Source organism: Chelon labrosus (assembly GCF_963514085.1).
Source record: "Chelon labrosus genome assembly, chromosome: 3".
Taxonomy (NCBI): Eukaryota; Metazoa; Chordata; class Actinopteri; order Mugiliformes; family Mugilidae; genus Chelon; species Chelon labrosus.
The window spans coordinates 1,495,803-1,518,106 of record NC_140339.1 but is presented as its reverse complement, the minus strand read 5'-3'; the positions used below and the strand labels follow the sequence as shown (position 1 = coordinate 1,518,106).

At 41.1% G+C, this 22,304-nt stretch overlaps 1 protein-coding gene across 2 annotated transcripts; it reads right to left on the bottom strand.

The window, feature by feature from the left end:
• Nucleotides 1-7,553: 7,553 nt before the first annotated feature.
• cttn (cortactin) lies at nucleotides 7,554-21,579 on the bottom strand. Of its 2 annotated transcripts, none has more exons than XM_084541371.1 (15): nucleotides 21,401-21,579; nucleotides 19,996-20,114; nucleotides 19,795-19,868; nucleotides 19,581-19,710; nucleotides 16,650-16,760; nucleotides 16,005-16,059; nucleotides 15,451-15,561; nucleotides 14,906-15,016; nucleotides 13,084-13,194; nucleotides 11,199-11,254; nucleotides 11,047-11,116; nucleotides 10,690-10,943; nucleotides 8,975-9,101; nucleotides 8,817-8,888; nucleotides 7,554-8,585 (listed from the first exon to the last, which is right to left on the bottom strand). In XM_084541371.1, exons 2-15 carry the CDS (start codon nucleotides 20,077-20,079, stop codon nucleotides 8,449-8,451), a joined length of 1,503 nt encoding a protein of 500 aa, XP_084397497.1. In that variant the 5' UTR covers nucleotides 20,080-20,114; nucleotides 21,401-21,579; the 3' UTR covers nucleotides 7,554-8,448. The 2 variants fall into 2 exon arrangements, with proteins under 2 accessions (XP_084397497.1, XP_084397498.1); XM_084541372.1 differs by having other exon boundaries at nucleotides 8,975-9,098.
• Nucleotides 21,580-22,304: the final 725 nt, after the last annotated feature.

The following is a 22,304-nucleotide window of genomic DNA, read 5'->3' as shown; positions in this document are numbered from 1 at the left end:
GTGTGGGTGTGTGTGTATGTTTTAACGGTCAAACCCAAAATATCACCCAGGCCCGTTTTAGCTATTTCCATGAATCTGCTATTTAGGCCACAGCATAGGGAAACTAGAACTGTTACTTTTGTACTCCATCCTGTCGAGTCCTCCTCCTCCTCCTCCTCCTCCTCCTCCTCCTCCTCCTCCTCCGTTATCAGGTCAGCACTTAACGTAACAGTACTGGAAGTGAGAGGACTTTTGGAAAAGAGCATTGCAAGGTGGTGAGATGTTTTTTTGGGAAATACACTTCCTGGCCTTCTTGCTGTGAGAAGCAGAGATCGGTGTCACTCTCTGACCGTCCAGGTTTTTGGTTCATCCATTCATTTGAGGTCGGGCCGTGGTGGTGGCTGCAGGGTAGGGGTGGGGGGGGGGGGTCATCCTGGCGTTCCCAAGCCAGACGTGATATATAATCTTCTCCCAGCTGCCCAGTAACCCTCCATAGGGAGGCAGCCAGGAGGCTTCCTCACCAGATGTTCAAACCTCTTTCAATGCGCAGGAGCAGGACTTCCTCACAGGCCCCGTTCAGACCTTCTCTTAACATCTGACCTGGGCAATCTGATCTCACCTGCTTTAAACACCTGTGTTCACACCTGGTGTCTCCACATGTGTCCCCAGCCTTAGAGCATTACAGATCTGATCTCAGTTTATCTGTAAATAAACTGATTCTAGTTCAGATTAGTTTCTAGTTTAGTTTGGTTCTTCTTTTAAATGGCTCTCATTACACTCGCGTCCTGGATGCTTGTGATGGGACGGCCCAGGCTGGATGTTAGTGTGAGGTCTGAACGGGACGGTATTCACAGTAAATGGATGAACTCCATATTTTTAGAATGATAATTAAACTCTATCAGTGTTTTCTTAACGTACACCTCTAAAACTCAGGAACACATTTCATATTTGTTTTTTAACATCTTTAATGAGACGCTGTACTGGGACAATATTATTATTTATTCTTATTTATTTATTGAAGGGTGGGGACTCTGCAGAGTCACTAAACAATTAGCTTAGCTTAGCATAAAGCCCAGAAACACATTTGCTTCCTGTCTTTAAGCTAAGCTAAGCTAAGCTAAGCTAATCGTCTCAGGGTGTCATCGATCTTCTGAGCTAACTCTTGGTAAGAAACCAACGTGTTTGTGTGTATTTCCCAAAATCTAGAACAGTTTAAAGGTTTTAATTGGATCAGATTTTAATCCTGACCGTGAGTCAGATCCTTGTAGAGATCCCTTCAGGACTATTTGAAATAAGACTGAAGCTGAAAGGTTGAGATTTCAAGAACTATGATTTACATCTACACTGGCAGAGACAGATTTTTTTTGTCTGTTTAGCAAAACCTGAACAGTTTTTTCTAATTTAAAAAAAGAAAAATGAAACGAGCAGCGTCACAAACTGCAGCGGCTGCTTTTAAGGAAAGTTTAAAGACTTTCTTTTAAATAAAACCAGACCAGAACCTGACCCATAAACGACCGTTTCGACTCTTTTGTACAGCAGCCTCAACCGGACGACGTTTAACTCGAGCTTCGGGGGATTTTGTGTTGAATCTTGATCAAGAGTCCAGTTTCTCCAGCAGCATTTAAACGTTTATCACAAAGGGTCCGATTTATTAAATTTATTGAAGCTGCAGATTTCTCGTGTGTTTTGCTAGCAGCAGTTACAGACTGGTCAGAAGTAGAGTCTGTGTTGAAATGTGTATATAAGAGTGTTTAACAGGATTATTAAAAAAATAAATAAATGAATAAAATGTCTATTTGAGTATATGTATAGCTCTATTAAAATGTTTAGAGGAAAGATTCTATGAAGGTTGGTTTCTAGTGGTCAGAGCTGACCCCGTACGCCCCCGTCGTCCTGCAGAGGAGGCCTCAACGAGCTCCCTGGTCCCCTCCCTCCGCCCCCAGCTCCTCTCAGCGGGGAGGAAGAGCTTCTGTTTTATCTGTCGGAGCTCGACGGCGACCGAGCAGCTTCCACCCTTTTCCCTTTTCGTTTGGTTTCGTATATCACAGCTCCACGAGGAGGCGAGTGAAACATACACGAGCTCTTGTTGTGTTCTGTGAACATTAGGAGGCCGGCGACGCTGAGACAATGCTGCTAATACTCCCGCTCCCTGTCTGGACTTCTTTTAGACGAAGTTTTAAAGCGGCGCGTCGGAGGGGGAAGTAGAAAAAGCACAGTATTTTTAAAGATTTGTATAGAGTTCTATGAAATTTTATAGAGGTTATCTGGACAAAAAAAAACTGTTCCAACACTGAAGCGTGGATTGCCAAAAAAAAAAATAATAATAATAATAAAAACCAGAAATATTCTATACCTAGATAAAAATCGTGGATATTATTAGACTCATGGGTTGTGTAAGAAGCAATATTTATTCTGAATGAATCTCCTTGGTTGTGTTTTCTTTTCCCATTTTTAAACTTACATATCATGATCACTTGTCAGTGTTTTTAATGAAGTGTTGCCTGAAGTAGACGTTAAGAAATCTTTGGCCAACCACAAAGTATCCCAGGTATTTTTCTGACGACCACCATCTGCCCGACTAGACTTCCCTCCTCCCCTCGAGTCTAGACTGTGTGTGTTAAAGAAAAAAAAATAGCAAAATGTGTAAATTTTAAAATATACATATATATATATATATATATAAATCAGCAGGCCATCTTTGGTAGGAAACTATATGAAACCTATATATGTGTATACATGCATAAATCCACCAAAAAGAGTAGCGGCGGTCCGCTGACCACCGAGCAGTGTTCTCTGTGGAAACGTAGAGCTGAGTAGATGTAGTAGGAATCTTTAAAAAGCACCACCCGTGGCGTGGCGCTCTCACCAGGCCGTGTCCAGGACAGGCACGGCCCACTAACCCACTTCCACTCCCCTCTTTTCAAAAAACACTGCTCCCACCTTTATCTTTATCATCGTCCAACATTTGGGTTTCTTTTCTTTTCTTTCTTTCTTTCTCGATTGATTAAATCATTTTTCTTTCCCCCCATTAATAGAGTTTATTCTTTGATTAAGTCTTCATAGAGGCTAAGATGTTTTCAGTAATTTGTGCAAAGACTTGTGTTCATGTTTTCTATGTTGCTGTAATTTTGTGCTACTAAATCATCTTAGAGTCAACTAATTACTGAAATGAAAAGAGAGAGAAATTTTCCTGTAACTGCACTCTTCCTTCCCCCCCTGCCCCCCTCAATTCCTCAAGACTTCTTGTATGGCAACCAAAATTCACTGTAAGAAATAAATATAATATTGCACTAGTGTTGCATCCCTCTCAGTCTTTACAGTCTCTTTACAGCAGCTGATGAGAAACCATCGACGCCTGAATGACGCAGGAAGTCTGGTTGGAGACAAATTAAATCTCACATATCGTATCAGTTAGTCTGCACCGATGTCTTTAAGGATTATTCTTCTGATTTTTGTCTCTTTTTGTTTTTAATGTCATATACATTTATTTTTATTTGCTATTAAATTATAAAAGGGTCTCTTCATTTTTAGTTGTACTATTTTTTTGTGTCATTTCTAGAAAAGAAAATTGATTTTTAAATTGTGCATTTCAAAACTTGGTTAAACGTTTGAAAAAAAATTAAATAAAATAAAAAATCTAAATTAAAATTAATTACTTTAAAAGATTTTTAAACTTACAAGTTCATTTTTGAAAATTCATTCTTTACCAAACATGAATATATTATTATTTAATTATTATAAAAATATTTAATGTTTCTTTTCATTTTCAGCTTCAGCTCATTTGAATTCTGTTTTAACATTTGCAGTTTTACTTGCTTTAATAAAAAATAAAACATCTTAATTTTATATTTATTTTCTTTCTTTCTTTTTTTTTTTTAATATTCTGTGCTGTGTTCAGATCTCTGGGTTCAACTTTAATTCTTTGACCACTCCTTATTTCATGAAATAAAGACAGCAAAGAACCTTCACTGTTAACTGGAAAACTTTATTTATTTTTATTTAGTTATTTAATGCACCATTTAAATGCAATTTCACTTGATGCATTTCTAAAAGTAAATTTCTAGTGAAATTATGAAAAGTGACAGAGAGGTCATTGCAGACCGTTTATCAGAACTCCACAGAAAGTAGTTCCAGTTCATTCATACCACAACATATTTTACTTTACCTCCACCAAACAGACCTGATTTAATAAGACACTTTTACTGATGCCACATTAAATAATTCACCTATTATTCACAAGTTCAACAGATAAATGTAAAAATAAACTACTCAAAACAGACTAAAATAATACCTGATAATAGTTTTTCAGTTTGCTCTTGAGGCCATGTTAATACACTTAAAGTAGCTTTAAAGCTGATTTTAATGAGTTTGTTTAAGAAGTTCAACTTTAGTTTAATCTCAGTTCAGAGTTTCAAAAACTAGTTTTTTAGAAACTATAATTTTAGAATATCCCGTCCCCTGATTGATTACAAATAAATAAATAAATAAATAAAATATTTAATCCATTTCCTAATTTGACTTCCTGTTTCCCAATCAAAACAAAGATGGCGGCCCTCGGGCTGCTTCAAGTGACAACAGAGTCGCGACCAAATAAAACGGGTCATAAACTTATTTTAATCGAGCAGTGGGTGAAATATTTTTATTCGGATAACCTGACGAGTCTTGAAGATTTGTGAAAGTCTCTTCAGAACAGCGGTAAGTGTTTTAAATGTTTTAAATAAGCTTCTGGAGTTTTCCTAAACGTATGCTAATAAGCGAGGTGGCTAACAGGAAGTTAGCTAGACTTGGCTAACACCAGCGCCATTTATACGGCACTGGCTAATACGTGGGGAAGCTAACAGGAAGTTAGCTAATACGAAGCGGGGCTAAAGTGAAATATTTGCTTAAGTTTAATAATATTTATAATGACATCAATATATTACTTTTAGTTTCAAAATAAATATATTTTGTATGTGACTAAAACTCAGTATAACCGCCAAATTCCAACAAACCCCTCAGCTACTGTTGCTATTAAACTAGTTACCGTTAGCATAAGCGCTTAGCTGATTAGTGCTACATGGGTTAATTTAACCGCTGCCATTAATTAATTAAACTGTATGTTCAAAGTTTGTGTTAAAACAACTTTTATTCGTGTTTAAGTAGTAGGAGAACATTAGCGATTTAACGTAGTTTTAGATCTATTTAAGGTTAGCCAATGCTAGCTCAGCAGCTAGCTTCAGATGTGGAGTTAAACTGTCAAAGTTTAAAAGTTGTTTTCCAGAGAAACTTCTCGAAGATGTTCTGTATAATGAAGTGATGCCAGGTTATTTCTCATAAAATAGAAGTTTAAAAAAAAAGACTATTTCTCTTTATGAGGTTTATCAGTAAAACAGTAAACTGAAAGAAAACTTATACCAGAAAAATTAAAATCTACTGAAAAACATTGGTGAGTTGTACATAGATGTAACCCCTCCCTGTCCAGATCATTAGGTACACTAGTGAAGTCATTCTCATCTAAATAAAGTTCAGTTGATGTTCAAACAGCATCAGTAAGTTGGTGGATGATCAGTTTGAAGTTGAATGGTCAAAAATGTTAAAAATTCTCTCTACAGGTTTAAGTTTGTTAACATTAAGACGTTAAAAACATTTTCTTGCAAAAATGTAAAATATATTTTCACAGGAAAACATTTTATTAAAACACAAAGTTTACAACACATTAAAAGACAGCTCTTGAGGGTTTTCTTTTTTTTTTTTTTTTTTTAGGGTTTATTAGATTTTTGCGTAAATAATTTTTTTCTTTTATTTTGTCAAGATTATCACTGCTCCCTGTCCAGATCATTAGGTACACTAGTGAATTAATTCTAATCTAAATAATGTTGAGTAGAAACAGCGGAGTTTTAAGTGTTATTAAACTGGACTGAATTAAACACTACAGTTTAATTTAACGGGTGTACCTAATGAAGTGGCCAGAAACATCAAACATTTTAACAGTTTATTGTGTCTGCATTTACAGAATCTTTCCACCAGAGAGCGCTGGCGGGTGTATTTGTATTCTGCATGGAGCTCTCTGTGTAAATGTCCTGTTTTTAAATTTCAAAATAATTACTTTATAATAAAGTAAAATATTATTTATTAAAGCCAAGCTCTTAATTAAATCACATCTATCTGGTTTAACAGAAGCTGGATCTGGAAGTATGTGGGTTTAAAAATCAACTTTTCTTTGTGTAGTTTGTGTCCAAAGTAAATTAAAACCTGAAAATAAAACATGAATTGAACGCAGGAAAAACTCATTTTTATATATATATATATATATATATATATATATATATATATATAGTTTAATTGACACTTTTTAAACATTATTGTTAACATAACTGCTGTAGAGTCTATAATGTTAAGTTAAAGCCAAATTAAGTAATTGCCTTGAAAATAAATAATAATAATTTATCATCTCTACCATCGTTTCTCTTGTGATACATTATTTTATTTTTTTAATTCCTGTGTCTTTTAAACAGTTAACTTTTATTTATAAAGAAAAGAAAATAGAAAAGGGGCAGAATGGTTTATTTATTGTAAATATTGTCTGTGCAGACCTTATAAATCCATTATGAGTCACTTTTAATCCGTTTATTGTTTATAAAATGTGAGAAGAACTATTCAGGTTATATGTTTCCATATCTTTTTGTTCTGTATTTATGATCACAACAGATTTTAAGGATTTTATATTTTGACTGAATGATAAAATATTTATCATAAAACATTCAATTAATGTCAGCTCTTTTTTATTATTATTATCATTATTATTATTAATGTGAGCAGGTTGAGGAGCTGGAGAGGAGGAGAGACCAGCCGACGCTCTGCTGTGGTGAGAAGTTCATCTTCATCATTAGATCTGTGTCTCATCACAAATCAACTGACCGCTGTTTGAATCATTTACTGATGTGTAGTAACAATAAGAGGTAAAAAAAAAATATATATATATATTAATGTTTGTTTTTTTTTAAATTAGAAAATGTGCAGAAAAGTTAAATTATACTGAAGTTAAGAAAAATAAAAGGAAAATAGTGTTTATTAATTTCCTCCTTCATTAAATTCTACTAGCTGATAAAAGTGATTTATTGTATTAATTAGTATAAAAATAAGTTTAGTTCTAGGAAACGGTTTGATTAAATATTATTCCAGTTTTACTACAGGAAGTAAAAAATACTCAGATATTTAACCTAAGTTGAAACGTGTAGAAATACTAATCACGCATATATAAAATATATTATTATTACTGATGCATTAATGTGTGAAACCTTTGAGTTGCAGCTAGTTTTTTCATATTAAACATTTATATCTTGATATCAATAAAGTCTTAATTTCTATTATTACGTAATTAGTGAAAATAAAAGTGTAATATTTCCCTGCAGGATTAATCCGGTTGGATATAAAAATATTAAATCATTGTTTTTTATTTCAGCAGCTTCTCTGGTAAAGGAGACGCTGTTTTAAATTATTTATGTTGAGTAGTTTAGTTTTTAACTGTGGAGGAAACAGGATGTTAAAATATTTAAACTAATATTAAAAACAGAAAATATTAAAAAAACATGAACCACCTTCATTTATAGTTTATTTATTGAAACTTAAAAAAAAAGAAGAAACAAACAGAACAAGCAGGTAATGACGTGACTCAAGCAAAACAGAGGTTCTGAAAAAAATAATACATTTGAAAAGGTCACTTTTTATTTATATAAAACCCCGAAAGATGAGTAAATTCATTCATTCATTCATTCACACACGTCTGTTGAAGCTACCGTTAATCAGAAACAATAATTAGTGTTTGGAGACCGAGCCTCGTCTGACGGCGACAGGAAACACACCTGTACATGATTCTCAGCATGCGTTCAACAATGATTAATACAACACTGTGTCTGTTTAATTATTCTGCAGTGAGACGTCGTTATTTATCGTTCCTAACCCGACTCGTATCACACTAAGCTCTACAACGCTGTTTGATTCCAACAAGTGCAGCTTCAGGGAATTTAAACTCCTGTGCAACAACAGCAAACATCTTCTCCACAGACAGAGCCAGAAGCAAAGAGGAGGATTTGAGGTTTTTGGTCCAAACTGCTCCCGTCAACGTTAAGCTGCTCTGGTCTTTGGTGAGACTACAACTCTGACGTGTGAAGAAGCAACAACATCTGGTTTAAAAAAAAAAAAACACGACCACAGAGCTTGGTGCCTTCTTAAAGCCAGATAACGAGTTCATTGTGGAGTCACTCTGAGAGGACTCGTCCTCCTCGTCTGCTGCTGCACGGAGACAAAGTGAAAGACGGAAACAGGTGGAAGGAGGAGCAAAGGAAAAGCCGGCAGGGAGACCTGAGGACGTCGAAGATGAGCTGAAGAGAGAAAAGGCCGAAGCGCTTGAAAGAGGAACGTAGAGACGTCTCCCTCGTCTTTTTTTAATTTATTTATTTATTTTATTTTAAACCGGCGGCCGTTATTTATTTATTGCCGGACCTCCACGTAGTTGGCCGGGAAGAGGCCGTAGGCGCCTCTGCACACGCCTCGCCACCAGCCCTCGTCGATCATCTCGATGTTGGTGATGATGTCGTCGGGGTCGAAGGAAATCTCGTCATCGCCGGCTGAAAACAGAAAAGACCGATGATGGAGGAGGTGAAATGATCGTTCCTAGAAGAACTAGGCAGCAAAAGCAAACAACACTGATCCAATATTCATGTTATTATTTCATTTAAAGACAGAAACGCTGGAACTGATTCAACACCCAGACCTCTAGTCCTCTTCTAGTCAGAGCGATAACAGACGGACGGATGAGGTTTGATAATAAAGACGAGCTCAACATGAACAGCTCTCACCTGCTTGGTAGTCGTACAGCGCCACCGCCGTCACCCCGAGGTCCTCGCCGTACTCCAACTGCTGCTGTTCGTCTGCAGGAGAACAAGGTTTGTTTAGCCTCTGTCTGGTTGGAGCTGCTCTATTTTATTTCATCTAGTTTGTGTCGAAGCCTCGTCACCTGCTGCTGCTACTGCTGAGGGTTCGTTGGGGGTCTCGTAGTGGTCCTCCTGCTCGCCGGAGTACAGGTCCTGGGGCTCCTCGTACAGCTCATCTCCGTTCTCGTCGGCGGGCACGTCCTCCGTCTTCTAACAATGAGACGTTCGTTAGTGGATGGACACATATGACCAGATACAGACTGACTCAACAACAGGGAGAACTGTCTAATTAAAAGATAGAAGAATAGAATCTACAGCCTTTTAGACGTTAAATTAACAAGACAACATCTGTGATCCGTTCATTATTAGAGGAAGTGGAGAGATTGATGGATAGAGAAAAGAACTAGAGAAAGATTGAGATTATAGAGGGACAATGGATTGAGAGAAAGACAAAGCTGAAACTACAGATGCTTAAATAGACAGTTTATTGATCCCGAGGAAACTCAGCAACAGGTTTTAACCACTAAATGTTTCTAGGACTCTGAGGTCATTTACATTTGTGACGATGTTGGATTTTAAGTAAAAAAAATCTTTTTGAATTAATTTAGTTTCAGCTGCAAGAAGATCTTTGTCTGGAAGTTGCCCTGAACATCTACAGCTGAACTGATTCTTTATAATGTAAAGTCTAGTGCAGTGGTTCCCAAAGTGGGGGTTGCAGAATTAGAGGGTGACAATTTTTCGGGAGTCCTGCGGTACGGGATTCATTTTCACTGTTGGTAACGTGATAGGGACGGGATAGAGCACATAATCAACGGGAGCAGGCGGGACCGGGACGGGGTTTAGGAGTCTGTCTCTCAGGATTTGGCGGGACAGGATTTCTTTGGTGGGGCGGTTACATGATCGGGATGGGAGCGATGAGATGGACATCCCACGGAAACGCAAAGCTGTTACACTGAACACGTGACACAGTAAAGTTTACTTTTATTTGTTCAAAAAGGCTGATGTTTGTAATAATTACGATGTGTGAAATAAACTACAACAGAGTCTGATTTTTTTTGGGGGGGGGGGGGGGGGGCACTGACATCTGGGCGTCATTATCATTTTGTCAATAAACTGCTATGAAAACTTGTTTCTGTTTTTTTCTGCACGAATCTCTTGAACCACAAAACTACCAAAAATTCATTCATTGTGAGGATTTTAACCCTTTAAATGACACACGCACCTTAAAATATCCTGCTAAGCTCAATAACACAAACATATAAACTAATGAAATAAACATTTATTGTGTCGGCCCTATAATGGGGAAATGGCTGTTTGACAAGTTTGACCATTTTTCTCAAAAATAAAACCCTAATATTGCAGAACAAATGATTATATTGTGTCATGGCTGAGAGATTAAAAATGTAGTGATAATGGGAGTCAATGGGACATTTTTTTATCCACTAATGACTTTAAACCTGTCATTAATGCATTCAAGTCAATATTTTAAATAATCTTGGTCATATCCAAGACTGACAACATTAGTTTTATGGAAAATTATTAATTTTTTGTTTGTTTTTGTAAAACAACAGTGATTTTAAGTAATGAAACTGGCATTTAAAGGGTTAAAATCCTCAAAAAAACATTGGCTTTTTCTAAGTTTTGTGCTGAAGTGGTTTAAAAGATTTATGCAGAAAAAAAAATATGAATCAGTTCAGTTTTTATATCAGTTTACTGGACGTGGACACTTTTATTCTTAATGAATCCAGAGGGCAGTAAATTAAACTGATACCTGAGGGTTAAATGTGACCAGTCTCACCTGGATCACTGGAGCTGCAACCGGCTGGACCGGTGGGGTGGGGCTGGGGGTGGGACTGGGGCTTGCAGCGGGGACGGGGACGGGGGACGGGGTCCTGGGGGCCTGTTGGACCATGCGTCGGGCCTCCTCCTGCTCCTGCTTCTCCTTGGCCTGTCGACGAGCTCGCTCCTCCTCCGCCCTCTTCCTGTCCTCCTCCTCCTTCTGCTTGGCGATGTTCTCAAACCGAGCCTTGATGCTGCCTGTGCTGCTGCCGGCTGACGAAGAGACGAAGACACGAAAGAGATGAAGAGACGGAAGAGATGAAGAGATATTCACTAAAGATCAGCTGGTGATAGACAAAGATTCACTCATTCTCACCAGCTTCCACAGGTTTGGTCTTCTGATAAGAGGACGTCGGCTTCACCACATCGTCAAACGTCCCTGCGCTCTGTCCCAACACCAGAGACAAAGACGTCAGACTGAGTCCTCTGAACTAAACCTAAACTAAGACACAACTAAACACTCGTCACCTTGTCCATGCGGTCGTTCTGGACGCCAAACTTCCCTCCGAATCCTTTCGAATAATCTGGAAACAAACGGGAGAAGACAACAAGGCTCACTGTCTGTTCATCGTCTCTGACTTCACCAGAACTCGTTCAGAACTCTCTCTGGTTCTGATGAAGCAGAACTGGAACTGGGAACCGATGGAACACAAGCTGGAAATCAAAGGGCGGGCTGATGAGCTCATGCAAACCTGTACAGAAGAGGAATAAAAATAAAAAGAGAGAGAGAGAGAGCAGACAGTGGAAGGGCTGAGGGGAAGCCAGACACTTGGGCAGCCATCTTGGATCAGCTGTGTCGTGGTCGCAGGAGGACGCCTCAGTAAGATGCAGTGGTGGTCAAACGACAACATGCACAAAATAAAAGGTGGCGGTGCAGGAGGCAGGAGGCAGCAGCGGGGGTCGGTGATGGAGGAGGTGATAGATAAACTATGAGTCTGTGTCTGAACCACTGACGTCCCGTTCAGACCTTCACATTAACGTCCCATCACAAGCGTCCAGGTGTGAACACACCCGGGGCGGACGCTGACGCAAGGTCTGAACGGGGGCAGACATCACCTGGCCCAGATTAAAAGCTGCTTGCAGCAGAGTGGGACGGCTGAACTGCTCCATTCACAAATAAATAAATAAATAAATAAAAAGCAGGTGACATCAGCTGTTACTGAAGAGGAGGAGGATGAAGAAGAAGCAGAGTGTTGTTCTGTGAAGGGGAAGCATGGAGAGGGTTTTTGGTTGTGTTTTTAATAAAGGGTGGGCAGGTTGGGGGTGAGGGGGGTGTGGGGGGGGTTCTGTGCCTTTCTGGGACTCGTGCTTTGCCAGACGCTCCTTGTGCTCATAGCCCAGAGCACACTGGTCCTGCTTCTCCACCTCTACCCCATACTGCCCTCCAAACCCACGCTTATAGTCTGCAACACAACACAACACACATATGGACAAACAAACACACACATATAGATATAGATATATAAAACACAGACATGAGGAGACAGTGATGCACCCTGGAGACAACATGCACAGAGGACGTCCTTTCACTTCTTGTGTTCAGAGTCATTGTGAAAGTCGTCTTTGGTCTGAGCAGGAAGTCGCCTCCTCTCTGGGCTCAGCGTGAAGCGTTCCCTCCTCTGCAGCAGCTTTTTCTATTTCTGCCCACTTTCTCTACCTGACCTCAGGAGAACAGAACGATCTGTGACATTTACCGACTGACTGCCTTTACTGTGGATCTTTCAAAACATGAAACGTGTTTTTTTAGAGCAGCTACAGATCAGATTAGTCTTTGAATGCTTAAAACTAAAACCTGAGGCCAGTCTAGGCTTCTTTGTGTCTGCTGGAGCTCCACTATGAAGGGGAACGCAGACATTTAATTCACTTTTAGAGCCAGATTTGGGTGAGAGCTCGTCAAAGTGTTGTGACGAATAAAAAATAAATCTTCTAAATGCTTTTCACAGCTTTTAGAACAATCTGAATTCCTTCCAGTTGAAACTTCCTGGATGCCTTTAAACTGCTGCAGCAGCTACGAGCCTGACATGCAAATATAAATCAGAGCTGTGGTTTCACTTCCTCTGTGTGTTTTTTTTTTTTTGCACGTAGATTGAGGAAGTTGTTGGCCGTCTAAAGACCGCAGTGAAACCACAGTGAAACCACATCAGAGCGTGGAGCGCTGCCGCCGAGGAGGAACAAAGGTTAAAACAGCTGAACTCAGAGCAGACACCCTGCTGTAAAGGCTGATGGGACAATTATTACACTGAAATTAGAGCCCAAAGAGATAAATCAGATGTGAGCGGACGTTCAGTTTCCTGTAAACACCCTTTACTTGTTACTCTGCCTTTAAACCTGAAGGAACAAACAGCTCCAGTACCTTTCTGGGACTCGTGGAGCTGCAGCTTCTCCTGGTGGTCCCATCCCAGCGCAGATTTATCCTGTCTGTCCGTCTGCACCCCGAACTTTCCTCCAAAGCCCTTCACATAGTCTGCACAAACAAAAAAAAAGACATTCAAGCTTCAAGTTTCAGGTGGGAAATGAAAACGGTGAACATGTGACGCTTGTTAGGACACGAAAAAGTAGAGCTGCTGACTTTCTGACTAGGTATTTCAGATATGAAAATACTTTGCTTAGTTGTGAACAGGGCTTGACGCTTAGCATTGTCCCAAGTAGCACGTGTGCTACTAAGTTGAAAAATCTAGTAGCACACAAATAATTTTAGGGGCACGATGAAAAGTTACCAAATAATGTGTTTTTCTTTAAAAAAGTGATATGAGGTCAACGAGGAGGCATTTATAAGCAAAACGATTAAATTCATAGCTTTTTAAGTTTTAGTTATATTCTCTAAAGAGTGCAGAGAGAATAATACTGTAACAACTCATGTATTGTCAGTTATTTATAGGTGCAAATGTGCACAGTGCAACTGAGACAGTATCAAAACGGCAAGTAAACTTCTCCAAAAGACTTAGCTTATTTGGACTATGTTATAACATAGAACATTCATACAACAGGCAGGTTCATAATGTGATTTACTGTGTTTCACTAAATTATCTCGTCTGAAGTTCACGTTGCCTGTGACATAAACGGACTTTCCAGCTGCTTCTGAGCTTTGCAGTACTTACATTAATTCGTTTTGGTAAAGGAGCCACGGGAATGTTTTCTGCCAGTCAGCATTAAACCTGTACTTTCACATTAATTGTCATATTAATTGTTGCTACAGTGTTAAAAGCTCTATCCATCTTTGCTTTTATTTTTATCAAGAAAACTTGGTGCACTGCAACTTTAGAAAAATAGCGCTGTCTCTTTAAGAAAGACGGTCGTCTTGATTCTTGATTGATTGTTGTTGAAGTTGTGCGTAGCTGAGTTGCCGCTGAACTGAGGGCATGTTGCAAATATAAAGTAAAAATATATAAAGATGGCCTCCAAACGTCAGCAACACATCATTAAACATTTATTGAACGGTAAAATTCGGTAGTCGCACACGTGCTACTAATTGCGTTTCACAATTCGCACTGAACTATTTTTTTTACTAGCATTTGCGGCGAGGTGCTCGCACTGTCGAGCCCTGGTTGTGAAAGAGATTTCCACCAAACTGATGTCGTCACGGGTTCCAGGGGTTTGTGGTATTTTAACTTTCATGTGTCTTTGATAAGAGCTGCACAAAAGCAGAGTCTGAGCTTCTGCTGCTCATTAAAATGTCCAGTTTATCAAAACATGTGAGCCAGTTATCACAGCGTGGCACCTCTACCTAGTATCCTTCCTTCCTTCCTTCCTTCCTTCCTTCCATACTACCACCACCCTCCCCTCATTCTTTCTGTTCCTCCTTTAACAAGTTGAACCACAAAAATGAAGCGTAACCAGTAACAATCACTATTTTAACATGTTGACCTTCAGTGACTGCAGCTATGAGGTTAATCAGACCCAGTTATCACACACCCTGCGCCTCTATCTAGTATGCAAACTGCAAACACAGCCAGGTGCATTGTGGGTAACACCTCAGGCCTTCAGCAGCAGCTCTTATCTGCCTTGCACAGGTGTGTCATGCAAGTAGCGGCAGGTAGACCTGTTGAAAGCGAGGGCGTGTCTGCTTCAGAGCCTGTGGACATGTGAAATCTACCAACAACACCTCAGCAGCACATCTGGAAATGAGTTTCACAACAACAACGACAAGATACCGACTCATTATTTAATCTGCTGACCTTTCTGCGACTCGTGCCGCTCCGTCTTCCCCTGGTACTCGAAGCCCACGGCGCTCTTGTCCACCTTGTCGGTCTCCACGCCGAACTTGCCGCCAAAGCCCTTGGTGTAATCTACCCACGGCCCAGAAAGAAAGAAAGAAAGTAAAAAAAAGAAATGCAAAGTTAATACAGGAAGAGGAGAAGCTAAAACTTCAGACGACATAAAGTGAGATTTGACTTGTTTTTCCTAAAGATCTTGTTTATGGACGACAACAAACATTCTTAAAAAAGAAAAGTGAACCTGCTAAGAATAAAACTGCAGCTACAGACTAGAATTAAGAAAGTCTGCACTAATCATTTCCCAAAGAGACGTCCTGATAAGAGCAGAAAATGAGCTTTACATGAGCAGGCAAAGACTGAGGAATGAAGGAGGAAGAGCAAAATAACCAGATCTGTCAGGACCTGCGTGAAGCTAAGCTCACAGAGCAAGGCCACGTTGTTTGTGTGTTTGTGTGTGTTAGTATCTTCTCCTCATGCCTCCGGGTTAGTTGGGGTCTCAAACAAACCTTTCTGGGACTCGTGTTTCTCGGTTTTGCCCTGGTAATCGAAGCCCACCGCGCTCTGGTCGACACGATCTGCCTGCACTCCATAGCGCCCCCCAAACCCAGTGGTGTAGTCTACACACAGCAAAGCAAGGAGGGGGGAGGAGGAGGGAGGTGGGAAGGGTGAAAGGTCAGGGTGAAGCAGCATGGCAGCAGTGGACATGGAGCGGCCCAATTCCAAATTCCACGCTACTGTAATCATCATTATTGTCTCTGTGTTTTAGATCAGGAGCAGTAGACAGAAAAATTAAATACTGAAACAGTGGAATTGGGCAAATGTTTATGACTTAATGTGGTGAAGGCAACACAAAATAAAAGGGTGCGACAGAAATGCAGCTAAAAGCTGAGAAGCCAGAGTGGACTCCTGAGCGCTGGGGTCACTGATTTAGAAAAAGGGTGTCAGACACCTTTAAACTAGACTTAGCACTGGATTTGATTCCAATCAGAGATCAGTTAGACGCTAACCAGTGTCCTGACTGTGGATGACGAGGGTCTGAGCAGACATGTATAAACATCACCTTTCTGTGAAGCGTGTTTCTCCGTCTTCCCGGCGTACTCGAAGCCGACGGCCGACTGGAACGAGAGAGAGAGGCGTTTAAAGACCATCACCAGCTCCATCCTATACCGTTCTTTATTTTGTGAATTAAATGTATAAAAGTTTAATGAAGCTGATTTGATGTGGTATCAGTTAAAGCAGCTCTCTCCTGACGATGCAGCTCCAAACAAACACAGGAAATATTCCTCTGAGCTCCACGAGATCAATAATGTTTATCCAACTCAGACCATCAACCTTCTGTCTACTGAAACAATCATGGACGTCCCAGTTGGTATCCAGTCAAGACATTTTAAGACATCTATTGTAGTTGTACTTATTTAGATCTGTCATAAACTAAAACCACGTCCTTGTAGCGTCAAAACTACTTCTATTTTAGTAGCGGATGGCTAGAAGAAGAAGCAAAAGATCATGTAAATCAGTCAGACGTCAGTCAGTAACTAGTGTACTGTGGATGTTTGGGTGCAGCCTTTGTCTGAGTGGACTCCATTGATTCTGTTTAGATGATCAACTACTACCACCTCAACAAACACTGAACGTTTAAAAGAAGAGAACAGTTTCCTGGAGACAGCGTCATCCTCATTAACCGTCCAGCAGCTGCAGGACGTACCTGGTCAACGCGGTCAGCTTGGACTCCAAACTTCCCTCCGAAGCCCTTGGAGGTGTCCGTCTGGGAGCAGTGCTTGGACAGCTTGCTCTGGTAGTCGTGACCCACGGCGGACTGTCGAGACACAAACACACACAAAGCTGAGAGGACAGAAAATAAAAAGCTGGCGCAGCTGGAAACATCTGTACGGTGTGGCGTCACCAGTGCTCACTCATCACATTCACGCTGCAGCGACCACAGACAGAGGAAGGTGTGGACGGGCAGAGCTGTCGGCCAAGAGCGATTATCCAGCGTGAAACCAACGGCCTCCACTGACTCAGCCTCTACCACACTCATGTTTCTATCTCTGTGAGGACCGGACACTGTCTCAGCTAAGAGCCTGAAGTCTGGACGGGGTTTAATCCAGCAAATACACAGCTGGATGTCGCTGATCATTTTCCTTTATTCAATTTGATATCAACTCATTTAGAGATATTTACGGCTGTTGTCGTTTGTTGTCTCTAAACACGTGGACTGATCTCGTTGTGTGGTCTCAAGAGAATCCTAATGAGAGGATACAGGAAACGGTGCGTAAAAAAATAGATCAGAGGATTTTATGTATTGATGAGGAAGGGAGAAAGTAGGTAAGAAAGGAAGGAAGTACGTCAGAAAGAAAATATATAAGGAAGTAAGGAAGGAAGGACGTATGTAAGAAAAGGAGGAAGGAAATAGGAGAGGAAGGAAGGGAGGAAGTAAGGAAGCATGGAAGGAAGGACGTATGTAAGAAAAGGAGGAAGGAAATAGGAGAGGAAGGAAGGGAGGAAGTAAGGAAGCATGGAAGGAAGGACGTATGTAAGAAAAGGAGGAAGGAAATAGGAGAGGAAGGAAGGGAGGAAGTGAGGAAGCATGGAAGGAAGGACGTATGTAAGAAAAGGAGGAAGGAAACAGGAGAGGAAGGAATGGAGGAAGGAAGGAAGCATGGAAGGAAGGACGTATGTGAGAAAAGGAGGAAGGAAATAGGAGAGGAAGGAAGGGAGGAAGTGAGGAAGCATGGAAGGAAGGACGTATGTAAGAAAAGGAGGAAGGAAACAGGAGAGGAAGGAATGGAGGAAGGAAGGAAGCATGGAAGGAAGGACGTATGTGAGAAAAGGAGGAAGGAAATAGGAGAGGAAGGAAGGGAGGAAGTAAGGAAGTATGGAAGGAAGGACGTATGTAAGAAAAGGAGGAAGGAAACAGGAGAGGAAGGAATGGAGGAAGGAAGGAAGCATGGAAGGAAGGACGTATGTGAGAAAAGGAGGAAGGAAATAGGAGAGGAAGGAAGGGAGGAAGTGAGGAAGCATGGAAGGAAGGACGTATGTAAGAAAAGGAGGAAGGAAACAGGAGAGGAAGGAATGGAGGAAGGAAGGAAGCATGGAAGGAAGGACGTATGTGAGAAAAGGAGGAAGGAAATAGGAGAGGAAGGAAGGGAGGAAGTAAGGAAGTATGGAAGGAAGGACGTATGTGAGAAAAGGAGGAAGGAAATAGGAGAGGAAGGAAGGGAGGAAGTAAGGAAGCATGTAAGGAAGGACGTATGTAAGAAAAGGAGGAAGGAAATAGGAGGAAGGAACAGAGAAAGGAAGGAAGGGAGGAAGTAAGGAAGCATGTAAGGAAGGACGTATGTAAGAAAAGGAGGAAGGAAATAGGAGGAAGGAACAGAGAAAGGAAGCATGGAAGGAAGGATGTATGTGAGAAAAGGAGGAAGGAAATAGGAGAGGAAGGAAGGGAGGAAGTATGGAAGGAAGGACGTATGTAAGAAAAGGAGGAAGGAAATAGGAGGAAGGAACAGAGAAAGGAAGGAAGGGAGGAAGTAAGGAAGTATGGAAGGAAGGACGTATGTAAGAAAAGGAGGAAGGAAATAGAAGAGGAAGGAAGGGAGGAAGTAAGGAAGCATGTAAGGAAGGACGTATGTAAGAAAAGGAGGAAGGAAATAGGAGGAAGGAACAGAGAAAGGGAGGAAGTAAGGAAGCATGTAAGGAAGGACGTATGTAAGAAAAGGAGGAAGGAAATAGGAGGAAGGAACAGAGAAAGGAAGCATGGAAGGAAGGATGTATGTGAGAAAAGGAGGAAGGAAATAGGAGAGGAAGGAAGGGAGGAAGTATGGAAGGAAGGACGTATGTAAGAAAAGGAGGAAGGAAATAGGAGGAAGGAACAGAGAAAGGAAGGAAGGGAGGAAGTAAGGAAGCATGTAAGGAAGGACGTATGTAAGAAAAGGAGGAAGGAAATAGGAGGAAGGAACAGAGAAAGGAAGCATGGAAGGAAGGATGTATGTAAGAAAAGGAGGAAGGAAATAGAAGAGGAAGGAATAGAGAAAGGAAGGAAGGGAGGAAGTAAGGAAGCATGGAATGAAGGACGTATGTAAGAAAAGGAGGAAGGAAACAAGAGAGGAAGGAAGGAGGTACAGATAGGTAAGATCATAAGTATATAAGAACGTACAGGAAAAAAGGAAGTATATAAGTATTTAAGGAAGGAAGAGAGACAGATAAAAGAAGCAGAACTGGCTCTTCTCCAACAAAAACGGGCCAATCAGATCGTTTGGGGGCGTGGCTTAATGTTGTGATTGGACAGACGAGTAACAGTAGTCGTACTCAGAGACGTGGAGATGACTTGGTTTACAGCTCACTGGCTGTGACTGGTTGGAGGATTATTGAAATATGTGCCGAGGTATTTTCTTCTCTCTGCATCAGTTGAAACACGCCCCGTGATGAAATCTAAACTGCTGCACCCGTCTGGAAAACAACTAGAACATTAGAACATGGGACAAGAACCCAACAGAGCGACACGGCAGACATGTGGTAAAGCTGGTTAGTTGCTACATTAGGACCCTGAGCAGGTCTCCAGTTTGTCCTGATGGTGTCTTTACTATAACGTGATGATGAGGACGTAGTGATTGTTTGCTGGACGTCCCTGACCACTGACCTTGTCCATGCGATCCTGCTGCACTCCAAACTTTCCTCCGTATCCATGCGAGGCCTTGGGCATGGTCTCCAGCTCCTTCTGCTTCAGGCTGGTGTGCTCCGTCGACACGGTCTCACGCAGCCGGTGGATGCTGCGCCACAGAAAGGAAAGCAGAGTCAGAATGCAGAGGGATTCCCTTTTTGTATTTAGAGCGAAAGTTCATCTGCGTCCTCACTCGATGTGCTCCTGATGCCCAGAGCCGGCCACCGTCTTGGCCCCCCAGCGCTGCTCCTTCTCCGACAGGTCATTCTGCAGGAACACAGTGAATAGAACGTAAAGAACCAGAAGAGCAGAACAGAGCAGAACAGAGCAGAACAGAACAGAGCAGAGAGGACGTTTACGCTCAAACAGACGAGATGAATGAATGAATGAATACCTCAAAGTCTGGATCAGTCTCCCAGTCGTCTCCTCCGTCATCTACGGCCACCTTCACCGACTGTCCTGCTGCTGCCTTCCACATCTTTAGAGCCTGAACCACACACACACACACACGCGCTGAAACAAAAATAAAAGACAATTATTATACAAAAGCAACAGAAAACAATAAAAACTTAAGCTGGAATCCACGTAAGGGGACATCTTGATGCTAATAGCTTATTCTTATTGATTCTATAACGTGCACAATGGTAGCGTTTGCTAACGTACACCCTAAATAGAACGGTCAATGGTTGAAGTGTGGGCACATCAGCTCCAGTAGTGGAAACCAGTAGCATTTATTAGCCAGGAGCTAAGCTAGCCTAGAACCAGAGGTATCTTCAAGCTAAGCTACACACCACAGCGACATATAATAAAGATATGTTCGTATAAGTTTGTTAGCCGGTTATTTGTTTAGTTACAACCATCCAGAGCAGAGTTTTAACATACTTCTAGATTATTTACTTCCTTAGAAGTGGCTTATTACCGTCACTACACTAATATGGAGGCAACAGCAGTACTTTTATGGATTCTATAATGTGCACAATGGTAGCTTTGGTTGTGTGCACATCAGCTCCAGAAGTGGAAATCTGTCGTATTTAGTAGCCAGATTCTCTTTTAAGATCTAGATAGTAGCTACAAGCTAAGCTAGTCTGGAGTCTGAAAGGGTAACAGCTGTTTGTGGTTGCATGAATATGCACATTCACGTGTGTGTGTCCTTGTTATTCTGGTTTTAAAAGCAGAATAAATAATCGGTGACAGTGACTCGACGTCTGAGCGGAACCACCCCGGCCTCCTGTGCCAGCCTCAGCTCCTGCGGTCAACCAGCATCTGTGTCTCATCACCGGGGGCTTCAGGGGACGTGGCTGCCTCCCTTCACCCCCCCAGACCAGGAAGCAGCAGCAGTCCCAACCCTTCAGGTGCGTTACTTACCTGAGCAACCCCTCCTCCTCCTCCTTCCTCTTCCCACAACACAACCACACCCTGGCTCAGATCACATCTTTCAGGCCAGATTTGAGGAAGAGGAGTCGGTGTAAACTGGATCAGATAAGAGGGAGCAGCTGGCTCCGTTCAGTCCTCTTTAATTCCGTTTAAACTGGGTCAAAGCGCATTTTATAGAATAGCACGTGCTGAGTCAGTGTTAAGTGACCGCGAGCTTTAAAACACACAAATGAGAGTTTATAAAAGTGTTCAGAGTGGAGTCAGTGTCAGCCTGGCTGTGGTATTTCCTGTTCCACATAGCTAGCTAGCTGCACGGCTAACTAGCCGGCTAAAGCTAACGTGCCTTCTGGAATGGTTAACCGCCGGAGCGCGAGCCAGGGTGGGAGACGCGTTTAAATTCCTCCGTTAACGTGTCAAGAACTCACCGAGTGAAGCGGCTCCGACCAGCTGGAGTTTAAAGAGTAGAAAATAAAAGCTCCCCGGTGGTGACTCGGCGGGTAGAGGGGCGGCTGCGGCTCTGATGGAGACGCGTTATTCGTGGGATCCGCTCGGCTTCGGCTAGCTCTCCCTGCTCTGTCCCCGCGGCGCTTCCGGTTCTCCCACTATCCCGTCTGTCCAGCCGCTGACGTCACTGGGGGGCGGGGCGAAGAAAATTATTTTTATTATTTATTAGTGTTTCTGTGTGAAGTCACTCATTTATTATAAAAACTTTAAAAATAAAAAAATTATAAAAAATATTTATTATTATTTTTTAAAATAAAAAGATGAATATATGTCCTGGGGGGATAACAGAAAATAAAAATCAAATCAGAATCAAGACCACAAACAGTGTCTTTGCAAAATGACCGAGGATTATTACAGAGACACAGGTGGACGGTGCAAAATGACCACAAAGACACGTGAAATAACTCAAAGACACAAAATGACGACAAAGTTACATGAAATGATGACAGACTCACAAAACTGTGTTGTCAAAAAGTAAAAAAAAAAAAAAAGACACAGAAAAAGCAAAATTAATAAAATAACTAGAGATGTGAAATGATGGCAGAGATACACTGAACAACTGCAAAATGATTTGAAAAAACTAAAATAATATTAATGGCATAAGAGATGACTAAAAAGAGACCCTGCAGGATGATGAACTGCACAATCAGCTACAAATATGTGTGATTTAACTCAAAGAATCAAAATGACAACAAAGATGTGAAATTATGAAAAAGACAAAAACACAAGAAAGCGACAAAGAAAAGCAAAATGACTTAAGAAAGGGCTTCAGAGAAACAATAGGACGATAAACTGGAGAGAAATTACTGGAAAGATGTGAGAAAC

Excerpts from the sequence above, each read along its gene's own strand:
- cttn (XM_084541371.1), bottom strand. The coding sequence starts at position 20,079 with ATGTGGAAGGCAGCAGCAGGACAGTCGGTGAAGGTGGCCGTAGATGAC. Across the intron at positions 19,869-19,995 it reads AGACTGATCCAGACTTTGAG|AATGACCTGTCGGAGAAGGA; the intron begins GTATTCATTCAT and ends GTGTTCCTGCAG. Across the intron at positions 8,586-8,816 it reads GCTGTACGACTACCAAGCAG|CCGGCGATGACGAGATTTCC; the intron begins GTGAGAGCTGTT and ends TTCTGTTTTCAG.